The sequence below is a fragment of the Syngnathus acus genome, chromosome 2 (genome assembly GCF_901709675.1).
Source record: "Syngnathus acus chromosome 2, fSynAcu1.2, whole genome shotgun sequence".
Classification (NCBI taxonomy): domain Eukaryota; kingdom Metazoa; phylum Chordata; class Actinopteri; order Syngnathiformes; family Syngnathidae; genus Syngnathus; species Syngnathus acus.
In genome coordinates, this window is record NC_051088.1 from 9,799,321 (window position 1) to 9,813,893 (window position 14,573).

The window sequence follows — 14,573 nt, forward strand, 5'->3', positions numbered from 1 at the left end:
TTCATTTAGTTACAAACACATTTAACAGACGTCTATACACTGGTCATAAAAAAAAATTCTATACAACTGTTTCAGATCATATTTGACACTTTAATGAGTGTAACAATTCACATTTGATTCATGTCACTGACCTTACATTTCCAGGCATTTGGAAGCAAGACTATTGCCCCAGGTGCATACCTCGGTGATAATGTTTCAATTTTGCACTTTCATTACACTTTGAATGCTACAGTGGTTATATTGTTGCCTTGTGTGAACCAAATGGAATGTACAATTATGTTACTGAGCCCATCTTAGGGGTATATTGTACTACAAAGCAAGATTAATGGTTTAGCGAGCTGTGTTGAGTCTAAAGCCAGGACTTTCAGTCTTAGGAAAGCGGCTCTTTTGTTTTTAACCCTTCACCATGGTAATTTATGATAAACTCGTAACCTGGTCGAGAGCGGGCTACGTTGTGGGTTTCAGATTAAATCGGCCTTTCACTGTTAAAGCCCTCTGGATGTCAATTGAAATAGCGTCACCATTTGTGGACACTGGGTGCGAGGATCCTTAAGATAGGATAGAGATGGTCTTTGGATCATCAAGTCCTGCTTCAGATGCCTCCTGAGCAGGTATGTGAGACAGTCATTGAGTATGCAGCATAACATTGCAGTCATACGGGAGGAAAGCTCATGTGCCACCAGACGTGGACCCGGTTGTCCTCGATCACTCCACCGGCGCATTCGTCATAGCAATTCTTTGCAGAACTGGAAGTGTGCCGTCGCAAGTTGCTTCCACAATAAAGTGAATTACTGTATATACACTCGCTGAATGTTTCTGTCATTTTATTCCGCATGTTTCCATGTGCTGGGGAGAGCAAGAGAAAATGTCATGAGTATACAATGTCAATCATACTCAACTAAAATATTTTAGTAATACCTTGGTCTTGAGCTCAAGTATTTCCAGCTTTAGTTTCTTTATTTCAAGTTCCTTTTTAAGGTTGTCCAGTTCCAGATTCCTTTTGTACAAGGCACGGATGGTATCTGCCACCTGTACAAAGAGTTCTGGTTCAAGGATCTTAAGCAGCAGAGAAAACTGCGAGAACTTTTTCACTCGTGTTGTACGAGGTTCATGGATTTACTTGGCATGGTGCAATTTGCCTTTTGGTTTGCCTGGCAGTGGAGGCCGTAGGCTGAGGGGAGTGATGGAGAATGCCCTCTCCCTGACAAAAGAAAATAACAAGCAATTAAATGACTAATTTAAAGGTCAAGTGATGAAGATATATTACCCCTAAAGGCCTGTCTGAGGACACAGAGAATGTGTCTTCATCCTCAATCTCCATCTAAAGAATAATTTGAGGGCATGATGTAGATTCAATACAGCAAACATGAATGACAAATAGCCGTGACAGCTACCTTTGGAGAGGACTTATGAGGGACATGTACTGGTGGCTCCAGCAAGACCACTGTCTCTCCTTCCACTAAAAAGACATTGATATAGAAATGACCAGAACTGAAAGTCCCACAACAAAACATAGCCATGTAGTGCTTCACCATTACAATGCTTTACACATACCCTGAACATATAAATGATGCTGGGAGCTGCCGGCACTGGGATCTGATTGGAAGGCTCCCTCTATCCCTTCGATGATTGGACAGCCCTCATTGTTGGAGAGGTCCAGCTCCTCGGATGCTGTGGATGATGCTGGAGCTGGCTCCACTCCAGTTTTCCTCATCTCATTTTTTTTCCTGTTTGCTTAAGGTGGTATTGCAACTTAAAATATTTCACATTATCCACACACTGTAAAGAAAATGAACGAAGCAGTTACATACCGCTTTGGATAATGTTCTTATGTTTTATTTTGATTTGCTGCCATGTCCGTTTCACGATGCTGGTACCACATCTAATAATAAATAAAATATTTGTTAATCTATTGTATTTATCACATATGATAAGGAATCAAAAAACGACTTCACTTTAAATTGGCCGAAATTAAATTATTGTAAAGACTTAACTCACGTACTAAATGCACATCTTGAGAATCATTTTTGAATGTATTTGATGTTTCAGACTTCTACCATTTCAGCGGTGAGAAATCAACCACTGGGTCTTAGAATAAGTGTTTTCTCACTTGTTGACACGGTCAGCAATTTTCTGCCAGCATTCTTCTCTTGCCTTATTTGCAGCAACAGTGTTGCTTTTTGCAGTGATCATTTCTTTATATTCGTCGTAACCCTCCATGATTAAACTTTGCTCTTCATGAGTGAAATATGCGGCTCTAGATCGCTCCATTTTCGCGGATCTTGAGTCAAGTGAAGCTCCAAACCCTTACATGTGAATGCGCACAAATCCAGGATGAGAGCCTGGGTTAACAAAGCGAGTTATTAACTACTGTCGTGGTACCACTTATCTCGGATTGCGTTTATAGGCTTTGTCGATCCAGATCATGCAATGAAATCCAGGCTGTGTTGAGCTTCAGGTTTAGACTTAGTCGATCCCGATCATGCAAAGAAAGCCTAGCTATGTGGACCTTCAGGTGTCACGTTTGACACTGTTTATTAGCCTGGGCGCCAAAATCGTGCAGAGTGACGTCAGGAGGACTGGCCCAACGTGTTTCAAGATGTAGAGTGTTAGACAAACCGGAAATGAAACATTTTGTGATCATGTTAAATACACTTTGGACGATTAATATTTACCCCAATAAACTACAGAATTCAGAACTATCACAATAAATGAATTGATAACTTGAATTATGAATATGTTTTGAATAACGATGATGAAACGAATGTAGTAATTTGAGTGGCGTTTAAAAGTAATTTTATTTTGATAAAGGTATCCGGATGTTGTATTGTAACACCAATGGCGTTAGCCTTGATTCGCAAAACTAGCCGGATGAGGCTAACACACAAAACTAGGTCGACATTAGATAATCTCTTAGAATATAATTGCACATATGTAACGTATGCTCGTTGGATGTATGGACGTTGGTCCCCAACCTCTCAATCGCCCTTTTTAGGGAGGACGGACGCGTTAATAAATAACGACACATACCGGCAACAAACAAGAGCAAGTTAGCTTTTAGCTACGGGAGTCGAGCAAGTAGACCACAGGCTAGGTGGCAACCATTTCTGTAGAAACGCCTCAGATCGCCGGCTGTGAAGCTACTTGTGTCACCCGATTGCCATAATAGGTAAGAATGTTTCATTTTAATCGGTAATCATTTAAAAACTTTCAACGCCTGTCAAACTGCGACGATGTGTTTTGTTCTTTCCGTGTCAGTGTGAAAATAAGACCATAGGTTACCCATAGTACAGCATATTTCTCAAAGTTAGCAGCCGAGCAAGCTGTAAATAAAAATGTTTTACGACCGCTCCAGAGAACTGTCATAATGCGGTTCTCACGCAAAATAGACGCAATACCATGACTCTAAATGACAACGGCGAGTGTAAGCTTTAAAGTGCTTATTATGGTGTTTTAAAACTGTAAATATGGCTGACAGTGTACTCCTGAAATAAGGGCACAGAGCTGTTGAAGGCTGCGGCTTTCTTCGCGGTGATTGGCTCAGCGTGCCTCAATCAAGTATTCCTGAAAGCTGATTGGCTGACGGCCTCTGTGTTTGGGCAAAGAGGTAGAAGAGTGAAGTTGTTGAAGTTACAGTTAACAAAAATAATTCTAACGTTCTTGTCCTCGGCCGACCTCGACCAGGCAAAAGTTAGAAGTAAAGGCATTGCTAATTTATTGTATGTTGTAATAAAGTTAATGCCATTCCTTTTCTAAATCTTTTTCCACTTTCGGGGCTACAGAATATAATGTATTTATTTTATTAACATTAGTATTGTAATATTTAAATAGTTCTGTTCATCAGAGAAGATGTTACCTACTTTACATGTTTTGGCTATTTTCTGAAAAACAGGTAAAGTCTTCCCTGTCTGACTAAAAGAACTATTAAAATTGTAAACATAAAGAAGACAGTATGAACGATTAGTAATTTAAATTCCAATTGGTGTATGTAACACAATGTGCATTTATTATTGTTTGACAGTTTGTATAATTACATGATTTAAATCACAGCTTGTGTCATCCATTTGCCTGCATAGATAGATGATGAAGCTAAATGCCTTTTTTAAACAAAAACCAAACTTGATTGACACACAAGATTAATTAGGTTGCTGTTGAAGACATTGATGGGAGCTTTTCTGTAGACAAATGGTAATAGACGTTTTGTATTCCTTCTGCTCTGGTGGTTCTATCTGGCTTACGGTGTCATTTGCTACATTTTAATTCCACAGGAGGCAACGTGTGATCAGTGGCCTATGAGGAAGCCACGCCGCAAAGGCCTGGTGGGCCCAGGATGTGGCAAAGGTGACAGGAAGTCCAAGGGGACACCGGTCGTGAGTGCCCGCCAGCAATCCCCATACAGTCGCAAAGCATCTCCGAGCAAAGAAACGCTCAGCTATGCCCAGGCTCAGAAGGTTGTGGAAGTGGAGCTGGATGGTCGGCTTCACCGCATCTCCATTTTGGAGCCATTGGCCATCATTACTGAAGACGAAATGATGGCGCAGGACATCAGCGAGTGTAACAGCAATAAAGAGAACAGCGAGCAGCCATCACCGCCCGTCAGTGCTACACAAATCGTCAGCAAACCCGTCACGCACCGAGGCCGCCGGAAAGACTCCAAATGTACGTCTTTCAAGTCTCCGCCACGTTCGAAAAACCACTGCACCCGCGCTCAACCGCAAACGCCTGAAAAGTTAAATGCAACGCACAATCACCTACTACCCCTCCCTGAGCCTTCGTTTCGCCTTGTAGACACGTTTACCCACTTGGAGGCACCCCCTCTGCCCACGGCATATTACCGCTACATCGAAGCTTCGACCGAGGACCAGGATGCTTTGGCTGAATACGACATGGACGAGGAGGACACCGCCTGGTTGGAGATGGTCAATGCCGGCCGAAGAGCGGAGGGCTGTGGCGCTCTATCAGCAGACACTTTCGAGCTGCTGGTGGACCGCCTGGAGGATGAGGCGTACCGGGAAGCGCGCATTCGGGTGCCCTCTCAGAACGCCATTGACGACGACGCCTTCTGCTGCGTGTGCCTGGACGACGAGTGCCTCAACAGCAACGTCATCCTTTTCTGTGACTCGTGCAACCTGGCCGTGCACCAGGAATGCTACGGTGTTCCCTACATCCCTGAGGGTCAGTGGCTGTGCCGCTGCTGCCTTCAGTCCCCTCAGAAACCCGTTGACTGTGTGCTGTGCCCCAATAGAGGCGGCGCCTTTAAGCAAACCAGTGATGGCCGCTGGGCGCATGTTGTTTGCGCTATCTGGATCCCCGAAGTCTGTTTTGCCAATACAGTTTTTTTGGAACCAGTGGAAGGTGTCAACAACATTCCCCCCGCACGCTGGAAACTTACCTGCTACCTGTGTAAGCAGAAAGGTCGCGGCGCAGCCATCCAGTGCCACAAGGCCAACTGCTACACCGCCTTTCACGTCACTTGCGCTCAGCGCGCTGGCCTGTTCATGAAAATTGACCCAGTGCGAGAGACCAACGTCAACGGGACCACATTCTCTGTCAAGAAAACCGCTTTCTGTGAGACTCATTCACCTGCGGGCCAAGACGGCATCTCGGATGAGGAGAGCGAAGGAAGCGTGGTGGGTAGCAGAGGGAGGGCCAGTCGGGGGCGGAGTGCTTACACAGATGGCCCCGCAACACCAAAAAAAGGCCGAAAGTCTGAAAGCGATGGCAAGACGGATAAAAAGAAAGGGAAGAGGGACACGAGCTCCACAATACTGAACAATGCTTCGCCGCAAGTGATAGTGCCTGAAATACCCACAAGCAGGTATAATTCAGTGTATTTCACCCTGGGTGTTGTCTGAGCAACATATACACATTACATGTTTTTAAAATATTGAATGTGCCCCAATATTCATTCATTTATTTCATATCCAGTACATTCTAAGGAGGGACGCACCCATTCATCAGCTGTTCTATATTACTGTATGAATGTCCTTTTGTAATGTTTATTATTTATTGAGCATCGAGGGGAAAAAATATTAAGAGGGTAGGTTTCTCCGCATCAAAACATCTTTAAAGTGATCACTGTGAATTTGTAACTATCAACTTGAATCTCTTGATTCGGAATTTATAACTATCAACTTGAATCTCTTGATTGTGTCCAGGTTGAATGCCATCTGCAAAGGTATTTGCTTTCAAAAGAAGAGCCAATTCATGCAGAGGCTGCATAGCTACTGGTTACTGAAGCGTCAATCCAGAAATGGTGTGCCACTGGTCCGTCGTTTGCACTCTAATGTCCAATCCCAACAGAATACTGAACAGGTCAGGGTGGGACTCGAGGTTACCCCCCCCCCCCCCTTTTTCTTTTTCCTTACCATTCTGAACAATATCTTGAAATTGATTGGCTACTTTTGGGATGTGAAGTTTCTCCATTGGGGCAAGTCATAAATTCATTTTTTAAATCTTTTACTCTGTAGCCTGAGGTGATTGATGAACAAGTATCAGCAGCCCGAGAATCTTTGAGATATTGGCAGAAGCTTCGACATGACCTTGAAAAGGCCAGATTGCTGGTGGAGCTCATCCGTAAAAGGGAGAAACTCAAACGAGAACAGGTAATTTTGAGTAGGGCTGCATTTTACACTGCATGTCAAAGTGCCAATCACGGTTTCTGTTTACGTGCCTTTTTGAATGATCATTTCAGATAGCACTATTTACATTCACTGAACACACTGAGTTTTCCGTCCCTATTTCAGCCCCTCCCAGACCGTCCGAGTAAGCCAAACGCCATAGAGAACGGACTTACCACTAACCCGTCACACGCAGGTGCTGCACACCTGACATGCAGCCAAATAAAGAACAAATAAAAACTAAAGCAAAGTTGTATACCTTTTGATCCCACAGACTGCAATGACGTATCCTGTATCGTTTTTGTATCACCCATCACCACGCTGTGCACATACGTGTGTGTCTGTTTTTATTTTACTCATGTTTTCTTTATTTAGCTGTGTGGCTGCTTGTGCAGCACCTGTGTGTGGCGTGGAAATTATGTTTTAAATGCTGGGTGGCTACCATCAACGAGGTTAGACCCACATGAGTCAGGGATGCATAACTCAGGGACGGAGGTCACAATGCATATCCAAGTGCGCACCCAAGCCATATAGTGTAAATCAACTTGGTTTGCCAAAGTGGCAAAATATAGGTATACCTTTAAGTTAACAGTACTATAACAGTAAGATTTCATGCCCATTTAATAATTGCAGATCAAAGTCCATCAGGCAGCGCTGGAGCTGCAATTGACCCCAATGTTGATATTGCTCCGCTCAACTATGGACCAACTGCAGGAGAAGGACACAGCTGAGATCTTTGCAGAACCAGTTAACATCAAGGAGGTCAGACTTTTTAAAATATCTTTCTATCATTCCCACAAACTAGAAGGCATACAAATATCCCAGATTTCTTGGTGAGATGAAGATATAAGATTGATGGGGAACTATTAATTAATTGGTCAGGACACGTGTGCCAAGAATATTGCTGAGCTTGCTTATTTTGCCTTGCGTGTTCTCCCCAGGTACCAGACTACATGGAGTTCATAAGTCATCCAATGGACTTTTCAACAATGCGCTCCAAGCTCGAAAATCATCTCTACCATTCTGTGGCTGACCTGGAGGTTGACTTCAACCTTATGCTGTCCAACTGCCTCCTGTACAACAATAAGGACACCGTCTTTCACCGCGCCGCACTGCGTCTTCGGGACCTTGGGGGAGCCGTGTTGCGCCATTCCCAACGACAAGCTACCAACATGGGCCTGGAGCTGGAGACCGGCATGCACCTACCCCAGTCACCGCAGAAGCGAGAATTTTACAGCTGCACGTGGGAGGATGGTATGTTACAGGAGGTCTTTTTTTTTTTTTTTGTTGTATAAAGCGGTCCCTCAAAGTTAACCACAATCCATTCTGTGACACTGGTCAGTATTGGCTCTGATTAAAAGGCCATGACGCACATGGGATTGGTACAAAGATAGCAAGTCGGGGGGAAACAAACTATCAACTTAAAACCTGAAATTACATGGGTCTTTATTTCAAACTGGCATGTTACTGAAACACGGCTACACTGGACAGAAGGAGGTTAAGAGTCTTAACTCTTAAATTAGTCCACTTGCGTCACAGGAACAGCCGGTGCTGAGTCACTCCTCACGTTTTCTCATTGAGAATTGTGTCTCCAAAAGAAAAGGCAAAAAGGCAAAACATATGTAATCATTTGATGCTGACTAACGTCACTCATGGCGATATGTTTCGACTCCAAAGTAAACGTCTTAAATTCCACTTTAAGACATTCATCCTTTGAGGGACCCCCGTAGACAATCTAAACAACATGTCAAGGAGGCGCTTGCATGCTAGCGTGACTTTATTCTTGGGCCCAGTGGACTGTGTGCTGAACCCAGCCAACCGGCTCCACATGAGTGTGGACGAGCAGCTGAAGGAGTTACTGGACAAGCTGGACTTCGTCAGCTCCACGCGATGCAGCAGTGCCCGCACGCGAAGCATGCGCCTGCTCCGCCGCGAGATCAACAACATTCGCTTCCGGCAGGGTCCGCACCGCCACAGCCTTCACAACGGCCGTCTAAAAGAAGACAGCGATGAAGAGGCGGAGCCAGAGGATGAAGATAAGACAAATGACATCAAGGCAGAAAATGGCCTTTCAACGTCAGACAAAGGTTAGTGATGAGAAGCCGGCGTGTAAGAGAACTATGCCAGCGCATGTGCTTCCCCCCCTTTTAAATCCACTTTTGTTTTAATGAGACCAGTTGTGAACATGAGCTAACGGCAAATTGTCCTCAGGTAATTGAGCCAGGGTCTCCCCCACGCACCAACCCCAACCACCCCACTGTCTCCAGTCTAGTAAGTAGGGGCCCACAGAGTCTCGTTAGCCATGGCTGCCTCACAACTCCTCTCTCCAAGTGCACTCTTGCACCTCTTCTCCACATCACTCTCATGGGCTCACCACCCTCCATTTGGCTACATACTGTACAGTCATGCCATATCAATCCCACGTCTGGTTCAGACGGGTCATACCATCGAGGAGGAGGGCGGGAGGAAAGTGATTACGTCGGTGGCACCATTTAAATCCAGCCCTGCTACCATGGTGCTGGTGTGCAGTTGTGAGAGCAATGTGAATTTTTCACTCGTCTTAAATCTTGTGAGTCTGTATGATGTTACATCCCCCAGAACAGTGGAACCTCGGGAAGGTCAAGCTCCAATGTGGTTATACGGTTTATAATTTGGGCATTTTTGTGAAATGACTCATGTAGCTTTAGCTCACACTTTGTTGGGTGGGTGGACGGACGGACGGACGGACGGACGAGGACAGTTTGACCCAGAGCAGATTATTTCCGATGGGAAAACTGGATACGAAATCTGAATATGTATTAAGTTGGTCAGCGCCCTGCAACTGTTTGTGTTTGACTTCAGAGGTTCCACTGAAGCGCAAGACTCTTTGTGATGTGGTTAGACAAGTAGAATTTTTGGATCACAGACAAGATGGCATTTTCCTGTGTGACGATGACACCACTGCATCACACGACATACTCAATGGCCATTTCATGTAACGACATTCAAAGCAAAAGTGAATTTCATGTTTCCTGCCCTCTTCCAGACGACCTCAAGTCCACGTCGCCCCCAACACTGGAACCCACCGGGCCGGCACCTCCTCCACGACTGGGCGACACGCCACTGGAGCCTCCCACATTGCGGCCAATCACAAAGGAGCCCTTGCTCTCCAGCTGGGCCAGCAAACGCCGAAAGCTTGTTGGCATCCTCACAGACAACGACACGGAACTCATCGATTGCACTAAAGCCCAGGAGATGTCGCCGCCGCCGCCAAGTTTGCACAGCAAGGGGCGGGTAATGGCCAACGGCCTCACCGACCTCAGCACCCCCACACGGCCACTCGCCGTGGGCGTTGGACGACGGACCTCTGTGTTATTCAAGAAGGCAAAAAATGGTGCTAAGCTGTTCAGAGACAATGCTTTGCCTAATGGGAAGGGATCGCAAGACGACAGCACAAGCACCTCACCCTCCGCACCCAACACCCCCTCTACTACGCCTTTATCCACCCCTACCAAAACCCCTCAGAAAGCCATAGGACCCCCGTGCCTTGACGACCCATGGACCCCCAGTAGAGACAAGAACTCAGATGAAGAGCTGGACAAAATGCTGAATGAAAGCCTTGAATGTGGTAAGAAACGCCACCTTTTGTCTTTTTTTTCTAATATGATACAACAGCTAAATTATGGAAAGTACATTTCTAGCCAGTTCATGTGAGAAAGGTGCTGACAATATGTTGTATTTAGTCCCCCCCCACTACACACTTAAGAGATGGGCCAAATCACTATCACATTCTGTTGTGCAGTGAACATCATAAAGAACTTTGACCTTTATTTTATTGTACCTATACTTGTCAATTGCAGCAGGATCTAACCACTGCAGGTTCAGATGAGCCACAGATGAATGTATTAACTCTTAAGATTGTAATCAGGATCCAGATCAGTGTGTGTTTGTCTCTCTGTGTGTTTCTGTGCTTTTAAATATATCCAAATTAGGCAAAAACATTTGTAAAGGTTTGGGAGATAAATTACTACTTCTGTATTTCAGGATCCTAAACATTTTCCTACAAATACAGTGGAGCTTTAATGTTGGTATCTGAGGATTGCGTTGTCAGATTTGTCCAGATTTTGGTCGTTGTTTTACACAAAAAAGTACTGCGTTAAAGAACAACACAGTTTCCGATCAGAATTTACAAAGAAACATTAGTGGTTTGTGCACTGTTGTCAGTTCACTGACAGCCTTGGCATAGCCATGGAAGGCTCAGTTGTGCTTCTCTGTGCGAGGCGTAAACATCATTGACTGTGTCATTTTTTTTAAAAGTCTAACTTAGCTTCCAGTACCTATGGCCCCAAAGAAAAGAAACTGCTAGTAGCATTACTGTTATTAGCATACATATTCCTGTAAAAATCTATTTTCTCAACACCCTCGGGGTCTTTCCCGACCCTTACCATAGGTGCACACAAACAGAGAAGTAAAAAAGAAAGACTTCAACCTTAAAGGACGCAACAGAAGCCACGGAAGCAGTTCCTCAGCAGAAGCTCGTGATGGGTATTTTGCAGACCCGAGGCAAGCCCGAGCATGGAGTGTGTGCCCGGCTTCCACCTTCAGCCAGAGATCACCGGTTCGCAAAGCTTCATGCTTTAATGTCTCCCTGGAAAACCCCTTTCCATCAGCTATTTTGATGTGTCCCCTTTCAATCATGTGACTAAACAGCCTTGTTCATCATGGCTGCAGCCAGCCCAAAATGGCTGCCCCATCCCAAAATGCATTGTTGTATTGTGGAATGTGGTAGCCATTTTGGACTGGTTGTGCTCATGGTGAAGGGAAACCGTAGTGTACAGTATGCGAAAAGCCGTTCCACTGGCAATGTCATAAGAGCACACGCGCCGTGAATGTGAGTTGGCCACGTCTCTGTCTACTTCCATTGACATTTCTCTCCTTTGCTTTCAGGACTGACCAATGGTTTTGACAAGCACCAAGACGGCGAGTGTGATTCTGAATACAGTCCCTGTCCAGTCCTGCACAGAGAAATGTAAAAACATTGTGTGTCCTTAGTGTTGTCTGCTTGTTAGACATAATTGACTCAAAGGACGCATTGTTTTATAGCGCCTCGCCGCCTAAACGGAGCCTCGGGAAACCTGCACTTTCCAAAGTTCCCTTCTTTGAGATGGTCAACGGCGATAGCAATTACACTGGTGTGTGTCGATTTCCTTTTCTCTCATCTTTTCCATTGCACAATAAATGTATGCCCTTTATTGTTAACCGTAGGTAATGGCAGCCAAACATCTGAGGATGAAACCGAGCTGGAGCCTCTGGACCTGGTTTGGGCCAAGTGTCGAGGATATCCGTCCTATCCTGCCCTGGTAATACAGAATCTAATCAAATATTCCTTGAGCATCACCTCAACTCTGTGGTAGCATCATCAGTCTGGCTGACTGCAAGTTTGTTCCAGATCATTAACCCGGAGATGCCGAAAGAGGGCCTGTTACTCAATGGCGTGCCCATCCCAGTCCCACCCAAAGAAGTCCTCCAACTGGGGGAGCAGAGGCAGGAGGAGAGCAACCAGAGGCTCTACCTGGTGCTGTTTTTCGACAATAAGCGAACATGGTGAGAAGCGCATGCTGGTCTTCATTAAATTGTGCGCAAATACATGCAAGAGTCCTCAGTATGGAGGAATGGGATCCTTCTTTCTAGCAGCTAGTGTAACATTCAAGATCGTGTCAAGTTAGAAGTGTCCAAACCCTCCAGATAATCTAAATAGAAAACCATTTTGATGGGAAAATCGTTTTTCGGTCTAAAAGATGCGAGTCCATCAAATTGTTCCACTCTGAGATATATTTTTAATTTGCTCATGCCTAATGTGTATGTACATTTAAAGACAGAAGAGAACGACTGACAACGTCAAGACAGTCTTGTGTTCTTATCTTAAGAGAGTGTCCACGGCATCAGTGGAATTTATTTGTTCAAAGGTGTCAGACAGGAAAAGGTCACAGAAGTTGTCTGTGCGTTTGAATGGTTGTGTGACCTTCGATTGGTTGCTCTACCCAAGTGTATACATTTCATGAAGCTGTGCACCTGACACACTTGTTGATGTGAGAATGTGTGCAGCCCCAAAAAGAAAGCGCAGCACACTCCTTTTCTAGTTGTTGTGCCTTTGACCACCAGATAGCGCTGTGTTCTTTTCTTCTCACGCATCTGTCCTTGTACTTGCAGGCAGTGGCTCACGCGCGACAAGGTGACCCCCTTGGGGACGGACAACACTGCGGACAAGCTGCGTATCATGGAGGGCCGCAAGCCCAGCCTCCGCAAGTCGGTGCAGGTGGCGTATGACCGCGCCATGATCCACCAGAGCAGAGTGAGCCACAGCCAAGGTTTTGTCACATCCAACTTCCTGTAGCGCTCGGTGGCCTCTGCCAACATGAAGCCGGCCGGGAAGCCCCTCTTCGCCCTCCTCTTCGCCCTCCTCTGCGCCCTACTGAGTCTTGTGTCCGCTTGTATTGTACGTCAGGCAAATCAATTGTGGCGTGTTTGTGTGCGACAATGAACTTTTAACAATATTTATTTTAAGTGCAGAGGACCTATGAATGGATCACTGCCATCTTTTATACAATAGCTAGCTTTTTACATACACTTTAATCTTTTACGAAATACACTTGTACAGATTAAAGGTACACTTAGTGTGCCTTATGTTTTTAAGATGGAGACTTGGTCATTTTGTGTTGCTCTTTTCAATCAAGCCACGAGAGGAACATGAGGCTGTTTATATTTGTGGAGAATTCATTCCTGACTTGCTGGCTGCATTGTGTGTGTGCGCGCGTGTGTCATTGAACACAATGAATAAGCCAATGTTTTTAATTATAAATTCTCTTCTTTTGATACAAGAGAAATAATTTATTTATGGAAGACAACTATAGAAATAAAATTATATTGGTAGAACAAGAATTATATTTTAAGAAAATGTAAGGTTTTAAGAAAAACATTTTAACAGGTAAACTGCTGACGTTGGGCAGCAACCCAACACTTTTCAGGAGACCCTCAAATCAACATTGTTCACCCAACATTGCATCATCAAGGATAGCAAGCCATTTTCGAAACCTTGGACTGGTCAATATTTGGTGAACCCACACCTGTGGACTGACCCATAGATTTGTAAAAAATAGATATGGATTTTACCAAATTGTGAGGTTTTAACCAGCAATATGCACATTTGGGTTGTTGCTCCCAACAAGACACACCCATCCCAACATAAATATTATTTTTATGAATATGGGATATAAAAATTGACACCTTCATAAGCTTGTGCATATTTTCTCTTCCCACCAAATACTTTGTTTTAATCCATATTTCATCTGAGGAAAGAAATGCGCCATTAAAAGCTTTTGGAAAATCTAATGTGGGTTATCTTTTTGAATGATGCAAGTTTGGAAATTGTGTGAAAATGCAAAGTTTCAAAGAAAATTGAATTGAGTTGTGTGTGCCCAATCTTCAATGGGAAGTGATTTTGGTAGACGGCGTGGGTATCTCAGCTGTGACCTTGTAAAAAAAATAATAATAGCTGACTGCCGACTGGTCCCACCTTTTTAATTAATAGGCCATCAACTATAATGCATTCTTTTTATTCATTTTTATTATTTGTAATTAATTTATTATATAACTATAAAATGTGCAATTTCTATATGAATTGCGTGAATGCTGAAATGCAAAAATTTGAACGCAAGTGTAATGATGTGTGAGAATTAAATTCACTGAATTTTAAAAATGAATACAAGAACCCATCATTTACTTCATTTCAATGAATAGTATGGGATGAAAAAGAAACTGGAGAGGAGAAAGGCCTGAGAAAGGACTCAAACCAGCGCCTCCAAAGCACAAGTGATCTGCGTTACCCATTTCACCACAAAAACCATGAAAAGCAGAAACCATGTGATGTCACAGATTAACCAGCCAATCAGAAAGGGGGGGTGAGGGCGGGTGTGG

At 44.3% G+C, this 14,573-nt stretch overlaps 2 protein-coding genes across 7 annotated transcripts; one reads left to right on the forward strand and one right to left on the reverse strand.

Annotated features, from left to right (window-relative positions):
• Positions 1-81: 81 nt before the first annotated feature.
• On the reverse strand, positions 82-3,460 carry LOC119132628. 6 transcript variants are annotated; one of them, XM_037268079.1, is made up of 8 exons: positions 3,283-3,460; positions 1,812-1,882; positions 1,555-1,734; positions 1,395-1,459; positions 1,268-1,321; positions 1,121-1,201; positions 919-1,029; positions 82-846 (listed from the first exon to the last, which is right to left on the reverse strand). In XM_037268079.1, the coding sequence occupies exons 1-8, from the start codon at positions 3,294-3,296 to the stop codon at positions 820-822; spliced, it is 603 nt and encodes a 200-aa protein (XP_037123974.1). In that variant the 5' UTR covers positions 3,297-3,460; the 3' UTR covers positions 82-819. The 6 variants fall into 6 exon arrangements, with proteins under 6 accessions (XP_037123974.1, XP_037123949.1, XP_037123958.1 ...); XM_037268054.1 differs by lacking the exon at positions 3,283-3,460 and adding an exon at positions 2,111-2,851; XM_037268063.1 differs by lacking the exon at positions 3,283-3,460 and adding an exon at positions 2,111-2,851 and having other exon boundaries at positions 919-1,043.
• brpf3b (bromodomain and PHD finger containing, 3b) lies at positions 2,863-14,142 on the forward strand. The gene is made up of 13 exons (XM_037268028.1): positions 2,863-3,169; positions 4,269-5,818; positions 6,159-6,315; positions 6,471-6,605; positions 7,254-7,382; positions 7,562-7,874; positions 8,414-8,707; positions 9,646-10,227; positions 11,547-11,628; positions 11,703-11,791; positions 11,865-11,959; positions 12,049-12,203; positions 12,810-14,142. The coding sequence occupies exons 2-13, from the start codon at positions 4,293-4,295 to the stop codon at positions 12,991-12,993; spliced, it is 3,741 nt and encodes a 1,246-aa protein (XP_037123923.1). The 5' UTR covers positions 2,863-3,169; positions 4,269-4,292; the 3' UTR covers positions 12,994-14,142.
• Positions 14,143-14,573: the final 431 nt, after the last annotated feature.